The following is a 25950-nucleotide window of genomic DNA, read 5'->3' on the forward strand; positions in this document are numbered from 1 at the left end:
TAGCGACTTGTCTGCAAACGGCTTCAAAATAAAAGTCCCACCTTTGAGATGTCCTGACTGCTGTGATAACTCACAGGTCAGCATTTTCCGTGCAAACTGCGTGCGACTGCAACAATCTGTCAGCGACCTAGAAACACTGGTTCCTATGGGAACGACCTCCAGACTGATGCAGCTGTTCTGTATGCACATGTCAGCGACTCAGAGGAAACCTGCTGCCGAGCAGGTGAGCTGTTCACCGTCAGTTACCACAGTGATTTAGCAGATAACAGAACACCTCGCTGACACATTAATCCCGCCCACCTTCAGTCCCACCTGTGTCTTTCCTGATCAGTTTGTTGTTGCTGAGACTTCCCGCCCTCCAGTGTGCGGCTGGTGTTTCAACAAACCTTCATATTAATAGAATTTCTATTTCATACCAGCAGTCCCCAACGCCCGGGTCACGGACCGGTACCGGGCCGCGAGAGTTGAGGCTCAGGTGTGAAATTTATGGTTTTCAGGGTTTTTATCGGTTTTATTGTTAACTCGGTTTTCCTGGGTCTGTTCCCGTGTGTTATGAATAACACTGATTTTATTTGGTTGTATTTATCTGCGACACTTTAAAGGCCGGTCCGTGAAAATATTGTCGGACATAAACCGGTCTGTGGTGCAAAAAAGGTTTGTAACCGCTGATTTATATTATTGATCAAACTGATGCAGAACATTAAATGTGTGATGATCAGGGTTCCTGGAGGACCGACACTCTGCTCAAACTGAGCTTACCTGAGTTGTGTGTGTGTGTGTGTGTGTGTGTGTGTGTGTGTGTTTGGTGGGTCATGAAGCAACAAAGACGAAGGTAAAAACAGATTCTGACAGGAAACTCGTCTCCATTTAAGGAGCTCGTTACGGGCGCTGCTGGAAATAATGACCACAGACAGGAAGCAGGTGTCTAACACCCTCGCGGGATAACGAGCAGCAGACGCCGAGCGTGAGCCTCCTCGCCGTGCCTGTGCTCATCAGAAATCCCCGTCGCTGGATTCTGCTGGAAATGATATTTAGACACTGATCAGACTGTGGAGAGATGTAGGTGAATCCGGGTGTAGGTGAGTCCTGTTGACTCCATCGTGGACCGAAAGCTGCCTGAGTGCCTCCTCCCAAAGCTTTCACATGTCACAGCCTCTCTCCACCGTCCTGCACGTTTTAACTCTAATTCACTCACTGATGAATCTCACTGATAGCAGTGGTAGCCATAATCCTGCACGCACACATTTTTATTTGAAGTCATTTATTCTTTAATTCTTTTATTTAGAACATGTGGAAACTTGAGCTGTGAGAGCAGCAGCTCCTGTCTGTGGATCCTTTACTGATTCATGTGACGCTGAATCTTCCCAGACTGACATCAGCGGCTGCGAGGTTGTTGTACCGTCAGCATTTCTGTGGCTTCATCAGTGTTGGATTTGTTTGGATGGAGGCTTCGGTCACCGACAGTTCGCCCCCTTGCTGTCAGCAGTGCGCCTACAGGACTGAAAAGTGCAACACAAACTTCAAAGTAAGAGTTGTGCCTCTAAAACCAAAGCGGTAAAACCCTGAGGATCTTCTGACCCAGCGGGAAACATCGACACAACGAGGACACGGCATTGGTAACAGGCGCTTTATTAACAGCACGGACAGCGTCAGACGACCTTTGGAAGTGTGGTTGGGTTTTGCTTGAGGATGAGACGTCAGAGTCTACCCGACCACAGAGGGATCTAGCAGGCCTCAGACAGTCACCCCTAACTCAGCCAATCACAATATCTCATTTTTACTAAATATTATTCCAGGTTTTAGAAACTCACGTCACACAGACAATGATTCAGAAACACAAAAACCTTTCACATTGTTTCCAAAAAGTCGTCTTTGCCTTTCGGTTAAATTCGTCACAGAGAGTAGCATCGTGTATCAAAAGGCCATAAACAGTACAAACATGATCATATATGTGCATGTTAGCATTACACGTGAGTCCTGCCGCAGTGGGCGGGGTTCCAGACCCCTGCCCGCCGTGAGCTCAGTCTGTCTTTGTTTTCTTGTGTTTCATCGAACTGCTCGTGTCTCACCATGGCTGAACTTCCTGTTGTCCTGCGCGCTCTCGTCCACATCAGGCTTCGAATGACACCTGAGGCGGAAACGCATCGCTTTGTTTTTGCTTTCCCCCTCTCAGCATCTCCGCTGCTGCTGATTGGGGAGGAGCTACAAGCTGATCAGGCTCTCCTCCTCCACCCCGGGCTCCTCTGTGTCAGTGGGCGCCATGTCTGCAGGGATGAAGCATTCTACAGGTGGAGCCGGCGGCGGGTCGAGGGGACAGGTACGGCGGGGCGGGGCGTCGGCGGGTTGATCAGCGGGGTGATAGACGAAGCAGTAGGCTCCTGGCTGGCAGCCGCTCTTCACGCTGAGGGCGAGCTCTGTTTGGGCCACGGGGTGATGGACGCCATCGATGTACACGCTGAGGGTGTAGGAGTCTGTAGAGGAGAAACACGAGTCACTTCCTGCTCAGACAGGAACCAACATGTCCAAACTGGTCACAGCATGGCGGTAAAAACCAAACCAGAGAGGAACACATGGTGTCCTTCATCGCCTCACAAAGCAAGAAACAGCCATCAGATTATTGCAAGAAAGCCAACGCAAAGTCGGCGAGGGAGCTGGAATACACGGGTCAGCAGACAGTACACAAGAGAGGTGGAGTGCAGGCACGGCGGAGCAGGTGGAGACAAGAGTGACACAAGGACAGCAGCAGGAGGGAAAGAAGGTTTAAAGATGGAGACGGTGGAGTTGAAGGTGCTCATTGAGAGTGAGCAGCAGGGGCCACTAAGTCAGAGGGGCTCAGATGGTCTGAGCATGTGCAGATGAGGGAGGGCGGAAGATGACAATGGAGCAGAGGAAGACCTCAGAGGAGGTTCATGGATGCAGAAGGAGGACATGCAGAGGAGGATACTGGGATAGGAGGAGATGGATCAGGACTGGAGGTCTGGAGCCTGGTTTAAATTTTCTTACTCTTCTCTTGATTGAGATTATTTTATTTCAAAAAGATGAAAGATGAACTTCCAGGTGATGCTGGAGTACATCGAGCAGGTCGGACCTGATGCCTCTGATTTTTATCTTAGAACTATCTTTAACCGAAACAACACAATAAGAAGAGACAATCTCAAAAATAAGGCTGCAGCCTCCTGCAACCAGGAAAAAACTGATTGTTCAGAGGTTGCTTTGAATATTTTCACTTTTCCAACTGCAAGTAGTTGCAGTGACCTGGGGTTGCCCAGAGGTTACCCGTGCAGCTTCCTCGCCTGTCAATCACACAGTGACTGCACAGGTTGCCTCGCGGGTCCAACCCTGTCTCCACATAACTGCAGCCACCGTGAGGCATACAGGTGACCCCAGATGAGAGATCGGAGCTGAAAGTGCACCGACAGGAAAACCCAGAGAGCCAATCCGCTGTGTGTGAAGACCTTCATCTGAGCAGATGTGTGCTGATGTTCGCTGATTCTATGACTGCCAGAGGAAGAAAGCTGCTTTGCAATGTCCCCAACGTGGGGTTACCTTGCTCGAAGCGTGCGGCGCACTGCTCGGAGAGCTGCTGGATGGTGGTCGTGGGGAGGACACCCAGAGTTTTGGGGTCTGCTCCGATCTCGGGGCAGCACACCGTCAGGAAGTCCTGCAGAGGAGCAGAGAGGTCTGAGCGCTCACTCGCCTGCGTGCGTTTAGTTGCTGGATTCAGTTTTGGTTTTATCATCGTGTGTGTCCCTGTCGTCTTCTGTTACTTTTAGTTTCCTGTTTTACTTTGAAGGTTTCCTGTTTTACATCAGTTTGACTTCCTGCCATGTGGTTATCTTCACCTGTGCTTCGTCTCAAATACGTCCGTTAACTAAATGAGTTTCAGGTTATTTTAAACTCCGTGTATTTCAGCTTCAGCAGCTGATTTTCTGGTTTCAGTTATATTTTTTAACAGTTTGAAAACGTTTTAATTTCAGTTTTAATTTTTTAATTATTGTAACGTGGAGGATGTCTGTCAGAGTCACAGTTTAGAAGTTCAGAGCAGATATTACAGTCCACACAAAGTCTCCACAAACATATTCACTAAAACCTCCTGAGGCACCAAACTGGCCAAGACTAGAGCTAAAGAACTCACGGAGTACCTCAGGGTTCCCTGCTGGGTCCCATTCCATTTCCTTTGTATAACAGCCGTGTTTTTACCAGGCGGTGGTCGACTGTCTGAGAGATGCAGTCACGGTTGGAGATCCTTACAGTCTCACATGCAACTGAAAAGTCTTTGCTTCGAGCAGAGAGCATTTGTCTTCTTACTTAGTTTCTAAATCCTAAATTTAGTTACTTTACAAATGATTTCATCGAGATGCCGTTTGAGGTGACATTGACTCTTATAACCTTGTTTAAGACCTCCCAGTAACAATTCTCACACTTAGATTTTTACTGTGCACACATGTGGGTCCTACCACAGTCCACAGACATGCACTCAGCAGGTCTGAATGTGATTGGCTGTCTGTCTCAGTGTGTTGGCTCAGTGATAGGCTGTCACGTGCTGTGCTTTATTTGAGTATTCTGATTACACAAACACAGTCGTATTTACTTCATTAGAGTTCTTATAGATTTGTAGCTTCACTTTTGTTTTCATTCTGTTTACTTTTACTTCATTTGAGACTTTAGTTTTGATAGTTTTAGATGATTTCAATGATTATTGTATTTATGAGGCAAGATTTAAGATATCAGTGTAAATATTACAATATGAACTTTTAGAAAGTAGAGAGTCAAGTTCATAAAAGTCTCATCAGGCAGGAAACGTTACTGATTCAACAACAACAAAACGAAGGATAAGTCTCTGTCATTTTATTTTATTTCAGTTTTTTAAAACTGAAATTAAATTTTTCAGTCTGTGAAATTGTTTTTGTTTAAAAACTAAAATATTACTGTGTGTGTGTGCGTGTGTGTGTGTGTACCCGTATTGATCCCTGAGACGTGCGCTCCTGGTTGAACGTGCGCCGTCTCTCCCAGCGGTGGATCGAGTCCTGGACCTCTCTGCTGAGCTGGCGCGTCGCTGACCTCTGCTGGTCAAATGTCTTAATGTGCTCCAGCGCCCCGTAGGTGGTGGTCAGGTAATAGGAACCTGCACACAAACACACACACACTCAGTGATGTAATCAGCACACAGATGAGTGTGTGTGTGAGTATTTTCGTGGGTTGGCACCTTCTCCCAGCGTTAGCGACGGGTCCATCAGCTCCATCATGTACTCTACATCCAGCTGCAGGGCGCACAGATTGGACCGGGCCAGGACGTACATCATCACAGGCAGGAAGTCATCAGCGCCGTGGGCCCGCCCTGCAGGGACAAAGGGAAATCTAAACCTGCACTTTATTCTTACAGCCAGCAGGGGGCGACTCTGCTCTCCACAGCTGCTTCGCTCTGTGAGCTCAGTAGACACTTTCCTGATGCGCCCCAAGTAACGATCTCCGACCAATGAGCACGCAGGCTCACAGTCAGATCCACCCCTCGCTCACCAGGTTCAGTTTTAAAACAGAGCGATTGAGGCTCGATAACCGCTCGATAACCGCCGGGTACTTAACTACACGCTGACCTCCAGATATTTATTAATCTGCACTTTTCCCTGTACAGGTAGTTTAATGCCGTGGGGGTGGGGCTTAAAGCACAGCTGGCGATGCTGACCTGGACAGCTGATGGACATGGAGTCGTAGATGATCTTGCAGGCCTTCAACAGCTGCTCGATCTTCTTCTGAGGAGAATACTCCTGATGCAGGTTGTTCAGTTTGATGCTGATCTTCTCCATAGACGAGGCCTCGGGGACAGCCGTGGTAATTCCTAACGCCGTGGTGGTGCTGCCGAGGACTACAGACTGACACACAACGATACAAACACCATCAGCATCGCAGAGGACGTTCCTGCTCCTGCGCAGGGACTGCGGCAGGCCTGCAGGTGCATGCATGAAGGATGAAAACAGGTGAAGAACTTTAAAAGTCAAAGAAAAGAGTGACGGTCGAGGTTTTATTTCATGGAGGCGGCTCGCTGCACCACCTGGTTCTGAGCCAGCTGTTTGAGGCCGCCGTCGCCCGTGTGCAGCTTCTCCAGCCTCTGATAGATGGACTCCTTCAGGGGCTTCAGGACGCTCTTACACAGAGCAGCTTCCACGATGCTCTCTGCAGGCACAAGAACAGAGTTAGAGTCGAACGGCTGACGTCACCGTTTATTTCTTCGTAACCACAGAAACAATGACGCGGTGCGATGTTCAAGGAAATGACTGAGCTCAAACTTCCCCGTGTGACTTCCACATAACGCAGTCTAAAAATAAAAAGCTGTGAGTTACCAAGTTTGTCCTGCGTGTACTGGTGCTGCGGCTCCAGCATGGCCTGCAGCTCCGTGCTCTGCAGCAGGTAGCTCTTCAGCTGAGTCATCATCTGTCGGATCTCCTGCAGCATCTCGGTGGAGGACGAGTGGCTCGACATCGTCTCCAGGGTGAAGGCGCGGTGCTCCTTCACCTAAACACACAGACTGGTCACATGACGCGGCGTCCAGGCGGAGCGTGGCTGAGCTGAGGGTTCGGGTGGGAGGCTTCCGCCTCTGCGCACTCACCAGGTTGCCAAAGTAGCTGAAAGGGTCCCTGGCGAGCTCTACGATGCGCTGCGTGAGGCGGCGCTCGTGGCTGATGAGCCCGGTGAGGACGGTGGACAGACGGTAGCGGGCTCTGTCCAACATCACGGTGGTGGAGGTTCGTCTGACGGCTGCTTTGGGGCTGCGACTCTCTGCCAGGCGGCTGGAAAGAAAGCAAAGCCTTTAGTTTGACCTCACCGTATCTTTGCGACACCTGACACTTGCATGAACAAACTTTCTGCACTTTACTGCGATTTCCTTTTGACCAGCATGATGGTGCAGCGGACTATGAGCTCCGGTCCTTACTGAGACATCCTGCACAGAGCAGTGGTGTTTATAGGTTTCCACACTGACCTCAAAACCTTTGATGATGTCAGCTTTATAGAGACGTGTGCAGCCTGAGAACCTGAGACCATGAGTCCGTCGGGGGGATCAGAAGCGTTTCAGAACGTGTGAAAAATGTCGTGTAAAGTCTGCTGTGGTCTGAAAGGAGCTGCACAAAATCTGAAACCACAGGATGACCAGCTGAGGAGCCAAGATTTACAAAGCCTCATCTCTCCATTCTATCACATTACAACATTCTTCTAAATGTGTAGCTGCTGCAGCTGCATTTAAGGTGGATGTTTGTTGCTAATCTGGTTCTTCAGCCTGTTCAGAAGTATCTGCAGGTTGTTGTGCTTCGCTGATCAGATGTGGTGTGCAGCAGGGGTCTGCGCTGGGACCCTCTGCATCCTGATGTTAGCTGTAAACATGCAGTCACCTGCCGTGCAGTCAGCAGAGGCTGCGCTGTGTGCAAAGCCCTGATAGTAAATGACTGTAGTTTCATTTTAGCCTAATGAAGCTCGACTGCATGATGACAATAATGGTTGAGTTTGGCGTTATCAGCCAAGTCCATGGACCCGGCTGGCTGAGCCTCTGGGTGTCAGGCTGTGCTGATATTGGCCACAGCCGGGTTACTGTCCGGTTTATGACCCACGCTACATGGCAGTGGAATAAATCGCAGCAGCATGTGGTTCTCATCCTGTTTGGACTTTAAGCCTAAACCAAACCATCGAATTAGAAGCAAAGTTTTATTTTGACAGAGAGCAGATTTATGATCCAAAACTACCAGAACCATAAAGCCAGTAAAACCAAGGAGCTGGTGGTAGACTTCCGCAGGCACAAACATCCTCCACTGCAACCACTGAACATCCAAGGTATGGACATCGAGGCTGTGGACAGCTACAGGTAATAACTCAACACAAGGCTCCAGCCTGTCTCTCTCAACCACCCAGGTTCGGAGGGAACTGAGGAGGATTAATGGCAAGAAGGCAGCGGGTCCAGATGGCATCAGCTCGAGGGTCGTCAGGTCCTGCGCGGACAAACTGTGTGGTGTGATGGAGCACCTCTTCAACCTGAGCCTGAGGCTGGGGAGAGTCCCACAGCTCTGGAAAACCTCCTGTGTTGTACCAGTGCCAAAGACTTCACGCCCCAAGGACCTCAACAGCTACAGGCCGGTGGCTCTGACATCCCACCTGATGAAGACCCTGGAGCGGTTGGTCCTGGCTCAGCTTCGGCACCTTGTGAGCTCATCACTGGACCCACTTCAGTTTGCCTACCAGCCTGGCATTGGAGCGGATGATGCCGTCATTCACCTCCTACATCGCTCCCTCTCTCACCTGGAGACCGCTGGGAGCACTGTGAGAATCATGTTCTTTGATTTCTCCAGTGCCTTCAACACTATTCTTCCCTCGGTTCTGAAGGACAAGCTGGAGAACTCTGGAGTGGACCATCACCTCACTACCTGGATTTTGGACTACCTCACCGACCGACCACAGTATGTGAGGACTCAGGGCTGTGTGTCGGACAGGGTCGTCTGCAGCACGGGGCCCCACAGGGAACGGTTCTGGCTCCGTTCCTCTTCACCATCTACACTGCAGACTTCTCCCACAACTCCACCCAGTGCTTCCTGCAGAAGTTCTCTGATGACTCTGCAATAGTCGGCCTCATCACTGATGGGGACGACAAGGAGTACAGAGGACTGACTCAGGACTTTGTGGACTGGTGCCAGCTGAACTACCTCCAGATCAATGCCAGTAAAACCAAGGAGCTGGTGGTAGACTCCGCAGGCACAAGCATCCTCCACTGCAACCACTGAACATCCAAGGTATGGACATTGAGGCTGTGGACAGCTACAGGTACCTTGGTGTTCATCTGAACAGCAAACTGGACTGGACTCATAACTCAGACGCCCTCTACAGGAAAGGGCAGAGCAGGCTGTACCTGCTGCGGAGACTCAGGTCGTTTGGAGTGGAGGGCCCACTCCTGAAGACCTTCTATGACTCTGTGGTGGCCTCAGCCATCTTTTATGGTGTGGTCTGCTGGGATGGCAGCATCTCTGCTGGGGACAGGAAGAGACTGAACAGGCTGATCCGAAGGGCCAGCTCTGTTCTAGGATGCCCTCTGGACCCAGTGGAGGTGGTGAGTGACAGGAGAATGGTGGCTAAGCTGTCATCCCTGATGGACAACATCTCCCACCCCATGCATGAGACTGTGACAGCACTGAGCAGCTCCTTCAGTGGCTGCGGCACCCACGGTGTGGGACGGAGAGATTTCGCAGGTCTTTCCTCCCCACTGCTGTCAGACTCCACAACAAAGACTTTAACTGATCAAACACACACATCCACACATGTGCAATAAGACTAATGTGCAATAATCTTTTCTGGCATCGTTGTATTTTTACTCAGTTGTATATAGCATTTGTATTCTATTTTTATCTTATTGTATATTTTATTCTATTTTATTCTGCTGTATATAGTATTTTATTTTATTCTATTCTGTACAGTTGTGTACTGTATTTATTCTTATTTTATTTTATTCTAATTTTTCCTTCACAACTTTTGCACTGTCCACTTCCTGCTGTGACAAAACAAATTTCCCACGTGTGGGACTAATAAAGGTTATCTTATCTTATCTTATCTTAAACCTGCAACATCTGGGACAGCCACCTGTCTGACCTCCTGATGCGGTCTCCACCACACAGGTCTCCACCGAGCCATGACCTGTGCATGTGCACAGGTGGATGTAGGCGGGGTCTGATAAAGAGGCGGTAAATGATGCCCCAGAGGATGAACAGTTAGCACTTAAACTCAAAATTCACAACAGAATGAAACTGATTTGTTTTTAACGTTTGCTGTCTGCGGAGAAAATGCTTTTCTTTTTGTTGCAGTTCCATCAGTGACCAGTAGGAGGCATGCAGCCGGGCTCATACCAGCCCAGGTAATGGGCTCAGGCGTACCTGTGGTTTTGTTCCAGTTCCTGGTTCAGCTCTACGTCTTCCTCTGCGCTGCTAGTGGAGCTGGAGTCGGGCTGGGTTGCCAGAATAGCGCCCCCCTGTGGCGAGTACAGCGACACATCCGGCCGCCGTGCTGGGGATGCAGGGGGCACTTTGATCGGAGCGCTCTGAGTGGCTCCTCTGGGCTGGTTGGGGGACGCAGGTGAGTCGGGTGAGGTGGGTTTCTTCCTCGGTGGAGGTACTGGGCGGGACGGTTTCTTTCCCGGTGGGGGGCACGGGGGGCTGGCTCTCACTTTGTCCTCCTTCTCCTCCTCGTTGCCTCGTCCTTCTCCCTCCTTCTCCTCCTCCTCCTCCACCGCTTGGTGCTGGTCCCTGCTGTCCTGCTCAAACAGCAGACCCGATTTACTTTTCCTTCTCTCCCCCTGCTCTCCTCCCTCCTCTCTCTCGGCTTTCTTCGCAGCATTTTGTCCCTTCTCTCTCTCTGTCCCTTCTCCTGCCACTCGCTCAGAGCCTTTTCTGGAGGGAGAGGTGCGACAGAGAGGAGCAGGAGGCAGAGGGGGAGCAGCTCGGCCCTGCGGGGGGACGGGAGGCCTCGACGGGGGAGGTGATGTTAACGCCAACTTCCTCTCTTCTCTCTCCACTACTCCTCCCTTTCCTTCCTCTTTTCTCTCAGCTTCAGGAGTTGCAGAAGACAGCGGCTGAGGTGAGGGGGGAGGAGGGGAGAAGGGGAGGCCCATCCCAGCCCCTGAGCCCAGGCTGGGGGGGCGGGGTGGGGGGCGCTTGTATTTAAGCTCATAGCTTGTTTTGGTTTGACCTTTGACCTGCGTGCTAAGCTTCTGTGAGGCTTCTCCGTTGTGCAGGGAGGAGGTGATGCTCTGATTGGTGCTGACATTGTGTTTGGATGTGGAGGAGGAGGGGCTCGGGTCTTTACTCGTGTCTTTGGGCCGCTCCTCCACAGGAACAGAGTTCACGTACAGGTACATGTGGGTCTGACCCAACACCAGGTCCTGATTCTCAGCTCGCTGGTTCAGGTCAGACGTCCAGAAATCTGCAACACGAAGAAGAGTTACTCCCATTTACATGATTTCATCATCATCATTATCGTCATCACTTCCTCTTCCTGTTACAACACAGGGGTGGTTGTGTAGCATATCTAAAAGTTTAATTAAAAATTTAGGAAACCTTCTTATTTCTTGTGTAATACAATACAAAACTATTTTATTTATATAGCGCCAAATCACAGCAACAGTTGCCTCAAGGTGCTTTATACTGTAAGGTAGACCCTACAATAATACATACTGAGAAACCCCAACAATCATATGACCTCCTATGAGCAAGCACTTTGGCGACAGTGGGAAGGAAAAACTCCCTTTTAACAGGAAGAAACCTCCGACAGAACCAGGCTCAGGGAGGGGCGGGGCCATCTGCTGCGACCGGTTGGGGTGAGATTGTTTGACGTGCTTTATCCAAAGCACACTCTCTTTTGATTCACCTACTAATTTTATTAACAGTATTCACTCACTGTGTCTGTACTGTTTCGCTAGCTTATCTTAGCTTGTAGCCGACTCGTTAGCACCATGGCTACTTCACCTGTCCCTCCTGCACTTTCCTGCTCATTGTGTCAGATGTTTAGTTACTCCTCGGCCTCCTTTAGCAGTAATGATACCTGTAACAAATGTAGCATATTTGCAGCTCTGGAGGCCAGGATTACTGAATTGGAGACTCAAGCCGCACCCTTCATTCACCCGTAGCTAGCCAGGCCCCTGTAGCTGGTGCAGCCGAAGATAGCGCAGGCCCTGCTAGCTGTTCCCCAGCAGACCCCAAGCAGCTGGGGAAAGAGGGCGGCTGGGTGACGGTGAGGAGGAAGCATAGTCTTAAACAGAAGCCCCAGGTACACCACCAACCTGTTCATGTGTCTAACCGTTTTTCCCCACTCGGCGACACACCCGCCGGGGGTCAAACTCTGGTAATTGGTGATTCTGTTCTCAGACGTGTGAAGCTAGAGACATCGGCAACCATAGTCAATTGTCTTCCAGGGGCCAGAGCAGGCGACATTGAGGGAAATTTAAAACTGCTGGCTAAGGGTAAACGTAAATACAGTAAGATCATAATTCACGTCGGCAGTAATGACACCCGGTTACGCCAGTCGGAGGTCACTAAAATCAATATTGAATCGGTGTGTAACTTTGCCAAAACAATGTGGGACTCTGTAGTTTTCTCTGGTCCCCTCCCCAATCAGACCAGGAGTGACATGTTTAGCCGCATGTTCTCCTTAAATTGCTGGCTGTCTGAGTGGTGTCCCAGAAACGATGTGGGCTTCATAGATAATTGGCAAACCTTCTGGAGGAAACCTGGTCTTGTTAGGAGAGACGGCATCCATCCCACTTTGGATGGAGCAGCTCTCATTTCTAGAAATATGGACCAATTTATTAAACCCCCCAAAATATGACTATCCAGAGTTGGGACCAGGAAGCAGAGTTGCAGTCTTACACGCCTCTCTGCAGCTTCTCTCCTCCTGCTACCCCCAAAACCCATCTCCACTGAGACTGTGTCAGCTCCCAAAAGACAAAAACAAACTAAAAACCAGCAATAAACAACTTAAACATAAAAAGCACAAAGAAAGAACAATACAGTATCCACATCTGAACCAAAGAGTAAAACAGTGAAATGTGGATTATTAAATATTAGGTTTCTCTCCTCCAAGTCTCTGTTAGTAGATGACTTAATAATTGATCAACAAATCGATTTACTCTGCCTTACAGAAACCTGGTTGCAGCAGGATGATTATGTTAGTTTAAATGAATCAACACCCCCGAGTCATTCTAACTACCAGAAACCTCGAAGCACAGGCCGAGGGGGCGGTGTGGCAGCAATTTTTCACACCAGCCTATTAATTAACGAAGACCAAGACAGACTTTTAATTCATTTGAAAGCCTGATGCTTAGCCTCGTCCACCCCAGCTGTAAAACTCAGAAACCAGTCTTACTTGTTATCATCTATCGTCCACCTGGGCCTTACACAGAGTTTCTCTCTGATTTCTCAGACTTTTTATCTGATTTAGTGCTCAGCTCAGATAAAATAATTATTGTGGGTGATTTTAACATCCATGTAGATGCTAAAAATGACAGCCTCAACATGGCATTTAATCTGTTATTAGACTCAATTAGCTTCTCTCAAAATGTAAAAGAACCCACCCACCACTTTAATCACACTCTAGATCTTGTTTTAACATATGGCATAGAAACTGAACATTTAACAGTGTTTCCTGAAAACCCTCTGCTGTCTGATCATTTCCTGATAACATTTACATTTACAATAATTGATTACACAGCAGTGGAGAGTAGACTTTATCACAGTAGATGTCTTTCTGAAAGTGCTGTAACTAAGTTTAAGAATATAATCCACCCACTGTTATCATCTTCAATGCCCTGTACCAACATAGAGCAGAGCAGCTATCTGAACGCTACTCCAACAGAGGTCGATTATCTTGTTAAAAATTTTACCTCCTCACTACGTACGACTCTGGATACTGTAGCTCCTGTGAAAACTAAGGTCTCAAATCAGAAGTACCTGACTCCGTGGTATAATTCTCAAACACGTAGCCTAAAGCAGATAACCCGTAAGCTGGAGAGGAAATGGCGTGTCACAAATTTAGAGGATCATCATTTAGCCTGGAGAAATAGTTTGCTGCTTTATAAGAAAGCCCTCCGCAAAGCCAGAACATCTTACTATTCGTCACTGATTGAAGAAAATAAGAACAACCCCAGGTTTCTCTTCAGCACTGTAGCCAGGCTGACAAACAGTCAGAGCTCTACTGAGCCAACCATCCCTTTAACGTTAACTAGTAATGACTTCATGAACTTCTTCACAAATAAAATTCTTATCATTAGACAAAAAATTACCAATAATCATCCCACAGATGTAATATTATCTACAGCTACTCTTAGTACCATCAATGTTAAGTTAGACTCTTTTTCTCCAATTGATCTTTCTGAATTAACTTCAATAATTAATTCCTCCAAACCATCAACGTGTCTTTTAGACCCCATTCCTACAAAACTGCTCAAAGAAGTCCTGCCATTAATTAATTCTTCGATCTTAAATATGATCAACCTATCTCTAATAATCGGCTATGTACCACAGGCCTTCAAGCTGGCTGTAGTTAAACCTTTACTTAAAAAGCATCTCTAAACCCAGCTGTCTTAGCTAATTATAGGCCAATCTCCAACCTTCCTTTCATATCAAACATCCTTGAAAGAGTAGTTGTCAAACAGCTAACAGATCATCTGCAGAGGAATGGCTTATTTGAAGAGTTTCAGTCAGGTTTCAGAGCTCATCACAGCACAGAAACAGCTTTAGTGAAGGTTACAAATGATCTTCTTATGGCCTCTGACAGTGGACTCATCTCTGTGCTTGTCCTGCTAGACCTCAGTGCTGCGTTTGATACTGTTGACCATAATATCCTATTAGAGCGATTAGAACATGCTGTAGGTATTACAGGTACTGCACTGCAGTGGTTTGTATCATATCTATCTAATAGACTCCAATTTGTGCATGTAAATGGAGAGTCCTCTTCACACACTAAGGTCAATTATGGTGTTCCACAGGGTTCAGTGCTAGGACCAATTCTGTTTACATTATACATGCTTCCCCTAGGCAGCATCATTAGAAGACATAGCATACATTTTCACTGCTATGCAGATGAAGGATAAAAAAGATGAAAGCAGGTCAAACTTATAGAGATGTCAGGAAATAGCACTTTTTAAAAATTATTAATTAATTAATTAAAAGAAAGGGACAGCTTTACATATCATCTTGATGCATTCTCAGTCATCCAGGAAAGTAAAACTCCAAAAGTTGAATCTGTTCATCTGGACGTAGCGTTTTGTGGGAGAAACGTTTCATCACTCATCCAAGTGACTTCTTCAGTCTCAGCTGACTGCAGGTTTCCCCAAACCTTATAAACAGTACATTTGCATAATGACTGAAACCAGCCCACTGAAGAAACAATGAGCTGTGAGGTTGAGACGCATTTTTTCTAAACACCGGGTCTCTGTGGCTTTTAAACCCCAAAATACACTGCGCCAAAAACTGGTCCACCCCAAGGATCGGGTCCCCCGACACAAACAGAGTAACATAGTGTACGCTGTTAAGTGCAGGAGGATTGTCAGGATTTATACATCGGGGAAACCAAACAACCTCTGGCGAAGCGGATGGCACAACACAGCAGAGCTACCTCATCAGGCCAGGACTCTGCAGTCTATTTACACCTACAGGTCAGTGGACACTCTTTCAATGATGAGGATGTACACATCCTGGACAGGGAGGAACGCTGGTTTGAGCGCGGAGTCAAGGAGGCCATTTACGTGAAAAGGGAAAGACCATCTCTGAATCGAGGAGGGGGCCTAAGGGTCCATCTGTCACCATCTTACAATGCTGTGATTGCAGCCATTCCCCAACTCTCTGTGAATGGGACTCATGGCCATTGATCAGTGTTCTTTGATCAGTGGGTTTTGGTCAGTGATTGTTGATCAATGGTCATGGGAATTTGCATAATTATGATTAAGGAACTGACCTCCCAGCCCATTGTTCCTTCAGTGGGCTGGTTTCAGTCATTATGCAAATGTACTGTTTATAAGGTTTGGGGAAACCTGCAGTCAGCTGAGACTGAAGAAGTCACTTGGATGAGTGACGAAACGTTTCTCCCACAAAACGCTACGTCCAGATGAACAGATTCAACTTTTGGAGATTTACATATCATATTTACCCTCAGTTTTCTTCACTTTGTTATCAATAATTTGTCAAAAACCATCAAAAATCAGGGTCCAGATCATCAAATAATCTCTAATAATCTCTGTCAGATTAAATTTTTGGTCTGTTTTCTGTCAGATGTTGTTTCAATGATTTTTAATTGAACTTTAATGACCCGATGAGTTAGATTATTTTACCTGCACCCATAGCAGCAATGCTCTCCAGCTCCTCTCTCTTAGTTGCCGTGGTAATGGCCGTGGGTAACCTCAGCGGGACGGCCAGGATGTCCCTGATTGGTGGATCGAGTTGGGAGAAGGTTGAATGAAGCAGGTATTGAAAGAGTGTGCACATGTATGTGAATGTGAGTGTGTGGATACTGCGAGTACCGCAGGCTTGTTTTTACAGTGTTGTGTGTGTTTGTGTGATGCGCTGCATGCTGCTGCGTGCTGCTGCAGGTGTGTTTGTGTTACCTGCTGTGGAAGTAGAAGGAGATGAGCTTGAAGATGTCATCAAAGACCAGAGAGGAGCCCTCTAAGTGGACGACTGGGGGAGACAGAGAAGAATGAATGACTTCCTCCTGTGTGTGAGTGTGTGTACTTTCTGAAGCAGCACCTACACGTCTTGTGTTGTTGGATCTTCAGGTCGCGTACGAGCGGCGCCCCCTGCTCGTCGGCCAGCCGTGCCGATAGCGTCGCGATGTCATCGTCCTCTGTGCTGCGCACCAGGAACGCCTGCAGACACCAGCGAGTGTGGTTTTGAGTCTGAGATCATGTGATGTACAATAAGAAGCTGCCTCCTATTTTAGAAGCACACAGCGTACACAGCTGTATGACTCACAGCGCGAGCGTCAGCACAAGTCTGAGGACGCTCTCACATGTCGGCGTCTCACATATTTAACAGGTCCCATAAAAACAAACATGCAGCTGTGATTCACCTGGATATCATTCCATCTCAAACCAACCACACAAAATCTGCTCCACTGCTCAGATTTGCTATTTGATATGTGCTAATTATTAAATATGTTTATAATAAATATTAGATGTTATCTCTACTGTGGAACGGCAGCCTTCAAGTGTATGAGAGATGGAAAGATGCAGGTCCAGAAAATGAAGAAATGATTTGTGAGTTATAATCAGAGCCCGGCTGGTGTAACCCGTCATATTTGCTCAATCCAGCACAAAAGTTAAATGCAAATCAGAGCTGGTCGAGCAGGAAATGAGATGGATTCTCCGTATGTTCATGTCAGAGGGGATCTCAGAGGTTCCTCCAGCAACACCAGAAACTTCATTTCCTGCATTTGGTGAAGTTTTGAACCTGTCTGCAGATTTTGTGCATCAGTCTGTGATGTAAATGTCTTTATTTATGTAAAGGGAAGAGGAAAATCAGGGAGCAGTCACCACTTCAGTGTGTTTTAGAGGCTCTCTGGCACCTGCTGTCACTGTTAAATCATTATTCCCAGCTCCTCTAACACAACAATGACTTCCTGCTGAGTCGCCACGCGTGAAGATGTAAATTGCTCTCCGTAGGTTTGTTTGGTTTCCAGATGTGAGTCAGAGGTAAAGAGTTATGGTGTCTGATATCAGGCCCTCATTTCAGAAAGTAATAACCTTTAAACCTGTTAAACATGTGAACCGTCTGTACTGGAGTTCAAACATTTCATATTTCTGCTGTTGATGATGACTGATTTCCATCACAGTAAAGGTTATTTACCCTGCAAATGACGCCCATTGTAGAGTAGATACCTGTGTGTGCGTGTGTGTGCGTGTGTGTGTGTGTGCACGTGTGTGTGTGTGTGCATGTGTGTGTGTGCGTGCGTGCGTGCGTGTGTGTCTCACCCCAGCTGGCTCCTCCTCCAGTATCCTGGCGGTTTGCTCTCGGCTGAGGCCTTCGGGCCGCCACACGGAGGTGCTCCCGACCAGCCGGTCCACTGAGCTCAGCACCGGAGGAGCCGGTGAGGCTGGTGGGAAGACAGGGGGAGGAGGGGGTGAGGAAGGAGAGGAGGGGGGTGGGAGTGTAGGAGACAAAGGAGCAGGAAGAGGGGGAGGAGAGAAAGTTGGCGTCAGATCAGAGGAGACAGAGGACAGGAGGGAAGGAGCAGGAGTGGGGACAGGGGAAGGTGAGAGAGGGGGAGGCAAAGATGGGGTAGGAGGTGCGTGGACAGGAGGGAGAGGGGGAGGGAGGGACGGAGGGGTGGATGGAGGCAGAGGAGGTCGAGAGGGGAGATGGGAGTTCCTGACTGCGGAAGGTGGAGGTTTGGGGCGACACGGCCGGGGCGGCAGGTGGGAGGGCAGTGAGGGTGGAGGGAGCGGGGAGGGAGGGTCGAGTGGTCCTGTCACAGGGCTGCAAAGAGAAAAGGTCAAAGGTCAATAAACAGAGTGACAGCTGGCTGGTGATGTTTCATGTGAACAGCTGCTCGGACTTTAACCACACTGAGAGGACGGCCCACCTGCTGGGCCCAGGCCCCGCCTTTTAAAACACGCCTGCTGCTGCTTCAGGTTCTCTGAGCGTGTCTCAGATTTTATAATGACTGGCATCATCGCTGGCTTTAAAGGGGCGGAGTTAAACATCTGACTTAACGCCAGTACAGCCGACTCAGAAAGCATCCAGACGGCGGAGCGGGCCTCAAACACCAGCTGAACTATCACCGAACGCCACGTTTCTGTTGCTGCTGGGACCACTCCTACCACCCCTCTGTGAACCCTGACGGAGCTCGCAGGTCACATGGTAAATGGTAAATGGCCTGTATTTATATAGTGCTTTACTAGTCCCTAAGGACCCCAAAGCGTTTTACACATCCAGTCATTCACCCCTTCACACACACATTCACACACTGGTGATGGCAGCTACGTTGTAGCCACAGCCACCCTGGGGCGCACTGACAGAGGCGAGGCTGCCGGACACTGGCGCCACCTGGTCACATGACCAGCTCCTGAGTCTGGTTTCATTTGTGTTATAGTTGTTTTATTTTTTCAGTGTCGTGTGCAGCACTTTGTGTCTGCTGATTTAAGGTGCTTATAAAGACACCTGAGGGGCCCTGCAGGTATGTTGTTGGGGCCAGTTTGCCCCAGGTAGGGTCTCCCTGCGAGAGCGAGGGCTGGAACATGGATGGATGCTAACCCAAGCTGTGCTGGTGACCATGTGGATGTTAGGAGGTGAAGTCTGATGCCAAGGTCGTGGTATCACTGACTCATCCTGTGCCTGTCAAGGCCCGGGGTGTGTTGTTGTCTGAGTCATGTGAGCTAAGGTGTGAAGTCTTTGTGTCTCGCGTGGTGAGTTTCAGGACCGCCTCCGACGTGCCAACCACAGAAGGATGCTAGAGCTCATCAGGTGAGAGGTGAAGCATCCTCAGAAAGCTGAAAATGAGATCCCATTGGCTTCAGCTGAGGCGTTTAAGTCTTAGAGAGAAGATAAAGACTAATTGAATCTAAGAGACTTCGTCACTCGCCGCTGTGACTGGCTGCGCCGTTCAGAGCTCCTCGCTCACAGCAGCCTGGAAACCACACAGATGTTAGCGGTGGATCAGAAACCGGAGCACAGGACAACAGCAGCTGATGAGAGCAGTCTCTGGGGTTTGTCAGTGCAAGTGATTCATTTACATCACGTCATCTGACATTACAGCGCAGCCTCTAGGGGTCACGGGGTCACCGGTTTGGCTTTTTAAGGCTATGAAACGATAAAAGCTCATCCAGCATGAGCACACAGGCGTGTTTGACACGTGTCCTTCCTCAGGCTCACACACGGATAGCAGGGCGCCGTGTGTCTGTGTGTGTCAGTGAGCTGCTCCTCACAGCGTGATGCTGTTAGAGGAAGTCTGTGGTCACGTGGGCATGAAAACAGTTCATCTCGACCTGTGGTTACCAAACAGAGACCAAAATAGCAGGTTGGTGTTGTAAGGTAGTCCTCCCCTGATGTCTGCACATCGTTACCATCAGTTCTTCTGATCGCGTTGTGAGGTGAATGCACGGCCCGCCTTCAGTGTTTGCATCTACCTGGCTTTACCTGCCAGGTGAGTCTGACAGGTGCTCCTGCTGTCTCTGTGCTCACAGCAGGGAAGTGAAAAAAACAGAACAAAGATCCCATCAGGACGTCAACACGGAGGACGGAGCGGGGAAGGAGTGGCACGAGAGAAAACTCTGTCCCAATCACCCTCCTCTGAGGTCTTCCTCATCTCCTCCTGCCTGGCAGCTCCATCTTCATCCTCCTCTCCCTCTTCTGCACACGTGCAAACCATCACAGCCTCTTTGAGCTCTGTGGTTGGTTGACTGCATCCGTCTCACTGTCTTTGCTCCTCGTGGCTGAAGGTGGATGTTGGGTTTCCAGGTGTGTGTGTTGCTACCTGACAGGTGACTCACTCAGCGGTCCAGATGACAGCAAGAAACACGAAAAGAAACACTTTCACAACACTTGTTTTCTTCCTCTTGCAGTTTGCCACATATAAGAAGAAGATCTGTTTCTTCTCGTTAACCCTCTGAGGGGTCAGGGTCACCTGGACCCCCCCGTCACTCGGGGCCTCCTATGTTGTTCTATTAAAATCCCAGCATGCACCTGCACGCTGCAGGCTGCAGCCTTTATCTACCTTTGCTGCAGTCTGAGTTACCTCTGCCTTATCTTCAGTGGTCTGGTGGTTTGGCTATAAATAGACGAACAGTTGCTAGCAGTACGTTACAGCACGGTCATGCTAACTTACGTTTGTCTCCGTAGCTGAGTTTGAAGTGCTGTTCGCGGCCCGTAGATAACAAAGACTCAGCTGAGAGTGGCGCCATCAGCGAGCGTTTGCTTTATGGCTTCCTCTGCTGACTTCCCCTTCTGCAATGCAAAGAGTGCCGGCGATTGTAAATGACAGCAGGTAGCTGACAGTTACATGAGCAGAGTGACGTAAGGTGTTGTTCTTGAGCTCCTCGTGTTTGTGTTTAAAGCAGCTGTTACACACAGCCGGGGGGGGGGATCTTTAATTAGACCTGTTTGGTGCCCAAGTGTCAGAGACATGCCCGTCCAAAGGGATGAAGCAGAAGTGAGGACGAGCTCATGGAGGTGCAGCGTGCATGAAAGTGTCTTTAGGACGTGGACCCTGAACCGGTCTGTGGTCATGCACAGCATGCAGGTGATTTAGCCGCCGATCTATGTTCCTTTGGGAATCTCGGGGAAAGCCGGGACACAGTGGAGAGATTACATCACTCAACTGTCTCCAGGAAAAGCTGGAGGAGGTCCTGAGAGGGACGGCGTCTGAAAGGAGCTGCTGGGGCTTCGGTGCCATCCGTCTCTCAGCTGTTCTTACAAAAAGACCCAGTCGATTCCACTGAGACATGTCTTCAGTGGATTTCAGGCTGATGAAATCATGTGACTAACCGATCCCAGCCCAACAGGCCAGAAGTGCCGCGTCTGCTCACAGGAAGACAGGCAGGACAATAAATCGTTCAGTCAGCTGAATTTTCGAGCTGTGACCAGAAGCAGACATCCTGTGTTTGATTCATGTTTGCTGACCACATGGAAACACCACACACGCACATTTACTCCACCTTTGATTCCAGTGGAGGAGACGTTAGAAACGGCCTACACCCATCACGCCACTGAGGTGCGTCTTTACCTGACACAGGTTTAAAGTCCACACTCGATCTGCTCTGACTCTATTAAACATGAAGCAGTGCCTTCACTCGCGCTCTGCTGTGGTTTATGTTGCAATGCAGTCTGGGTGGTGATGTCATACGAGTGGAATGGTTATGGTCCCGAACTGTGGATGTGCTTAACCTGTTCAAAGGAGGAACAAGGAGCAACATGAAGGCGATCATGGGGGTGAGGGTGTCCATGTGGCGCTCCACGCCAACATCCCGTCATCAGATGTCAGACGATTAAACACCACCACGCAGGACTCCATCGGCACCTCTGTTTAAAGCATCTGTGCAGGTCAGGGGTGGAGACGCTGAACTCAGCCTGACTGCACGGGAAGGTTGTCACTTCCTGCGCAACGCTTTACAGCCAGCAGGATGGCCTCTGATACTTCCTGTCTTTCATGGTTGTTAGGCTGGTTCACACGTGCTGCCTCCAAATCATCAGGCTGAAAAGTGTTCGACCACTACAGTCTGTCAATGAGTAAACGGGTGGGGTCGGTAGTTCGATCCCCGGCTCCTCCAGTCTGCGTGCTGAAGTATCCTTGAGCAGGACACTGAGCCCTGAGCCGCCCCCGGTGCATGAGAGTGTTTGTATGGAGAGTAAACAGTGCCCTGACTGCTAATAAGGACCAGCCCGTACATAAATAATAAAAGCTTGTGAAGACGATGACGGGCATCTGTGACCTGCTCCTGCAGCCGCAGACGCATCAAATGTCAAGAAAGAAGAAACTATAACTCTATAAATGTGCACAGGCTAAACGCTGTGTTGGTTATTTATGCTTGTTCAAAGATATGGACGTGCAGGTGACGGTGTTGGTCTGACAGCAGCCTGTCGCTGCAGGTCAGGCCTTCTAGTTTGTTTCACTGACCAAAAACATGAAGACATCAAGAAAAGCAGCAAAAGAGGTCTGAGCCCCCCAGAGAGCCCTCTGCTGCCCCCACGACCAACCTGAGGAAAGGATGGATGGATGGGTGGGTGGGCTCAGACTTTTACAGTTACTGCATCAGTTTTTACTCCACTGCAGTTTTTGCTGAAATGATGCAGTCACACGTGAGCTCTGCAGGTTTCAGTAACAGTCCTGTGATATGTAAGCATCCACTTTTACATCTCATACATGAGTTATCTGGGCCTTTTATCCCCGAGGACTTTTAAATGAAGAAGTGATACTGCAGCATAGTAAAGCAGCACAATACTTCACCCGCCGCTGACTCTGCGGTGACCGAGCCTTCGGCACAACAACACTCGCTCTCCCCGCCGACGTACGGCCTCGATAACATGGTGATTTGGACACGGACGAGCTGAGTGAGAAACTAACAACAACCATCATCTCCACACGAGAGGAGAAACTCCACAGAGCAGCACGCTCATTTCAGGGCAGCGACAGAGGAGTCGCCCCCTGCTGGACATTACACAGAATGCGGGTTTAAACATAGCCTGTATATAAAAGATGGACCTAGCCAGCCGTCGGTTTTGGACTCCTCAGTTTGAAAAATTATCTTTAGAAACGAGGGAGGAGTGCTGCCATGATTGTAGACTGTATGAGACCATCACACAGACCTGCTGATTACTAATTAGTGCTCTACAACATCCAATCAAACTCCTGGAACTTCACTGTGTACCACACCTGGAGCTCCGCCTTTGGGGACGGTCTGTTAGTACAGTGAGCTCACAGCAGCCATATTATTGGTCAGATGTCATTAACAATGCTCCAACAGCACAAACACGTTGAGAGGTCTAGTTAGCAGACCGCTAGCAGCTGCAGCCACCTGTGTTACCATCCACCTGTCAGTCAAAGAGGCCACGCCCCCAATAATGCAAACTTTAAGCCTTCATACAAGTCAAATAGGAAGTTATCTACAGAGATCAAAACAGTTTTTCTTTCGTTCTGCTGTAAAGTTGGACGTTTTATCTCGGGAGCCTCTGCTGGAGCCTCTAGTGGGCGTTAGAGGAACTGCAGCTTTAGGTGCTTTCGACTTCCATCGTTTACACAAGGTCTTTGATTCTTTGACAAATTAAACAAACCAAATTTAAAATTGGGATTAGGAGCAATAATCGAGCGATAATCGTTCCTCGCAGTAAACCTCAGAAACGCTCCATGAGGGAAGGTTTTTGTCCTGACGCTCACTACTGAAGACTTTTTAATTTAAGTTTAAATCCTGAAGCATTACGCTGACATTCAGATGTGATAACAGTCAATGCGCCTTTTTGGACCACTTCACATCAACTCAGACCTCTCTAACTCTTCCCTGGAAGTGTGGAAACAGACTCCAAACCTCCAAACAGAATCTGGATTTTTCCCCCACTCTGGGAGGACACTGACCTAAATATGAGCGAGTGAGTCATCACATCTGTTTTTCCTGTCTGACTTTCGACCCCCGACTCCCTCCTCTACTCCGACACCGCAGCACCATCCCCCTTTCTTCTCACTCAAAATTGCTCCTCGCTGCTTTTTCCACCCGTACATGTCCTCGCAGACCCCCGTCAGACTCACCCTGCGTCCTGGGGAACGACGCTGGCCTCCATCATAACGCCGGCGACTGACTGTTTGACTGCTCCGTCTCTCTCAGCTCCATCGAAAACCCCGCCTCCTCTTTGCCCCCTTCTTTCCTCCTCCTGTTGATCGGAGCAGGCCTGAATAAGGAGAGACTACAAGGCAAAGGGGAAAATATGTTCCTGTGTGTCGGCCCTCCCCTGTGTTTAAGCCTCGACTTCCTGAGCTGTTCGTGAGGCAGGAAGAGGCCGAGCACTTTGGTCAGACTTCCCCTGCTCTGCCTCTTCTTAGCTTGTGACACGCTCTCTTTGCTTCATCGCTCTGCAGCCGATCCTGCTCTTTCTCAACTCGGCTGCTCAATCAGACCTTTGAATTTCTGCATTTTTACATCTTTCGGAAACACGACTCTGCCTCCTCCCCGCCCCTTCTCCCCTCCCCTCTCTACTTTTAAACTTTTCCAGATGCTCTCCGCTCAAACTCTGGAATGCTGGACTTCATGTTTCCTGCAGGCGTCACTCTTTTTTTTGTTGACCCCGTTCTCCTCCTCCTCCTCCTCCTCCCTGCTCACATTTACAATAGAAACTCTGCTTTTGCTTCTCTCCACCTCCTCCTATCTGAGCTTATCTTTTCTCTCTTCCCCCTGAAGACATTCCTGCCCAAAGAAACTATTAAGATTGGACTGATAGCTCAAATTAAAGTGTGTGTGGCAGGAAGACTTCATGTTTGCAGGTTTGGGAGACAGAGCTGCAGAGTGAGCGGTGATGTTAATCAGAAACTCTGCAGCGTGTGCAGAAGCTACAGAAGCTCGGTCCGTAGGTCTAACCCCCCACTGCTGCTCTGATGGCTGCACTTACTGTAAAACTTTAACGGTGCATGGTGGACATGCATATGTGGTCACACACACACACACACACACACGTACATGGTGCATTCATGTGTGGTGAGTGTGCAGCTGCTTCCTGTGTGATCATTTTTCACTCCGACAGCCTCCACTACTCACATGAAAAACCAGGTGAGAAGCTGACTTCACACTACATGGTCAGCATCAGTGAGCATCCACCAGAGGGCGCTGCGACCCACAACATTCACCTGGGATGAAACCAGGAAACCTCATTACAGACACACCAAGAGTCACGCTCGGTCATTTTCAGCTCACTGTTTTTATCCTCGGCTGCTCGAGCAGCAGGGAGCCCACTGTGGCCACGGTAACGTTCGCCCTCACCGCTGTTTAATCACGCCGCCGACGCCAAAACAGACCTGACCTTAGACTGAAGGCTGACCTGAATGATTTTACCGCCTCTCACTGATTTTTCTGGTGAGCTGCATGAAATGCGACCATTTAAAAAATACAGATCAGCTCCAGAGACCGGGTATAAGCTCAGGGCCTCAAACCTTCTCTCTGTAACGCCCAGCAGGGGGCGCCTCCTCTGAAGTCTGATTGTATTGAGGTTTGTGAGAAAATGAGCGTCCTGATCAGCTGAGCTCAGACGGGTTTACAGTCGCTGGTTTCAGGACTGAACGTCCATCTTGCATTTACAGTCTGTGGAAAAATCACAGACTAAGTGAAAACTGATTAATGCTGCAGAGAAGATCGCTGATTGGAGCATCGAACGAGGCATGTGAGGGTCTTGATGTGCATAAATTACTGCACATGCATTTCTCAGATCAGCTCCTGTTCATCGAAGCTTGGACGTGCCATAGATTATAATGAATAATGGATGTAATGTGATGTATTTTGTAAGACGTTCGTGCTGGCGCTTTGCTGTGCCTGGCCGATCTCACAATGAAAGCATGATTGTAGGATATGTGTCAGTTACAGGCCACCATATGCTGCCCCAGAGGCCTGCTGGGATGCGTCTGAATAGATTTCAAACCTCGTCTTTTATCTGCGTTCTGTTTCAGCTGAAATGGCAACCAAGCATTTGATTTAGGTGATTCATTTGTTTACTGGGAGCCAGCTGCAGGATTTGACGGCGTGTCAACATTTTCTACAGATGACGTGGAAGGAGTGAAAGAATGAGAGGATCAGCTGTTTGTACAGCATGAGGTTTTTGTTCCAGACGGAGAAAGACGTGACTGACGGAGCGAATAAAGCACTGCGAAAGGCGGCGCATATTTACAAACACATATGGAATATGTAACATTACAAAGACTGTATATAAAAGGTGCGTGCAGCTGTCTTTGGTTTCTGGAGCCTGATTTTTA

The 25950-nt window shown here is 48.8% G+C and overlaps 1 protein-coding gene across 1 annotated transcript; it reads right to left on the reverse strand.

The window, feature by feature from the left end:
* Nucleotides 1-1611: 1611 nt before the first annotated feature.
* On the reverse strand, nt 1612-24214 carry rin3 (Ras and Rab interactor 3). The gene is made up of 14 exons (XM_031749719.2): nt 23746-24214; nt 17483-17987; nt 16264-16378; nt 16118-16190; nt 15845-15936; nt 9900-10944; nt 6605-6785; nt 6339-6510; nt 6050-6171; nt 5684-5870; nt 5207-5338; nt 4959-5125; nt 3547-3661; nt 1612-2471 (listed from the first exon to the last, which is right to left on the reverse strand). The coding sequence occupies exons 1-14, from the start codon at nt 23778-23780 to the stop codon at nt 2203-2205; spliced, it is 3210 nt and encodes a 1069-aa protein (XP_031605579.1). The 5' UTR covers nt 23781-24214; the 3' UTR covers nt 1612-2202.
* Nucleotides 24215-25950: the final 1736 nt, after the last annotated feature.

Source organism: Oreochromis aureus, linkage group 19 (genome assembly GCF_013358895.1).
Source record: "Oreochromis aureus strain Israel breed Guangdong linkage group 19, ZZ_aureus, whole genome shotgun sequence".
In the NCBI taxonomy this organism is placed as follows: domain Eukaryota; kingdom Metazoa; phylum Chordata; class Actinopteri; order Cichliformes; family Cichlidae; genus Oreochromis; species Oreochromis aureus.

Bases quoted from the DNA above. Each gene is read 5' to 3' on its own strand.
- rin3 (XM_031749719.2), bottom strand. From the start codon at position 23,780: ATGATGGAGGCCAGCGTCGTTCCCCAGGACGCAGG. The intron at 10,945-15,844 runs GTAAAATAATCT...TTCGTGTTGCAG, and splicing joins CATTGCTGCTATGGGTGCAG to ATTTCTGGACGTCTGACCTG. The intron at 2,472-3,546 runs GTAACCCCACGT...TCTCCTCTACAG, and splicing joins CGCCGCACGCTTCGAGCAAG to ACTCCTACACCCTCAGCGTG.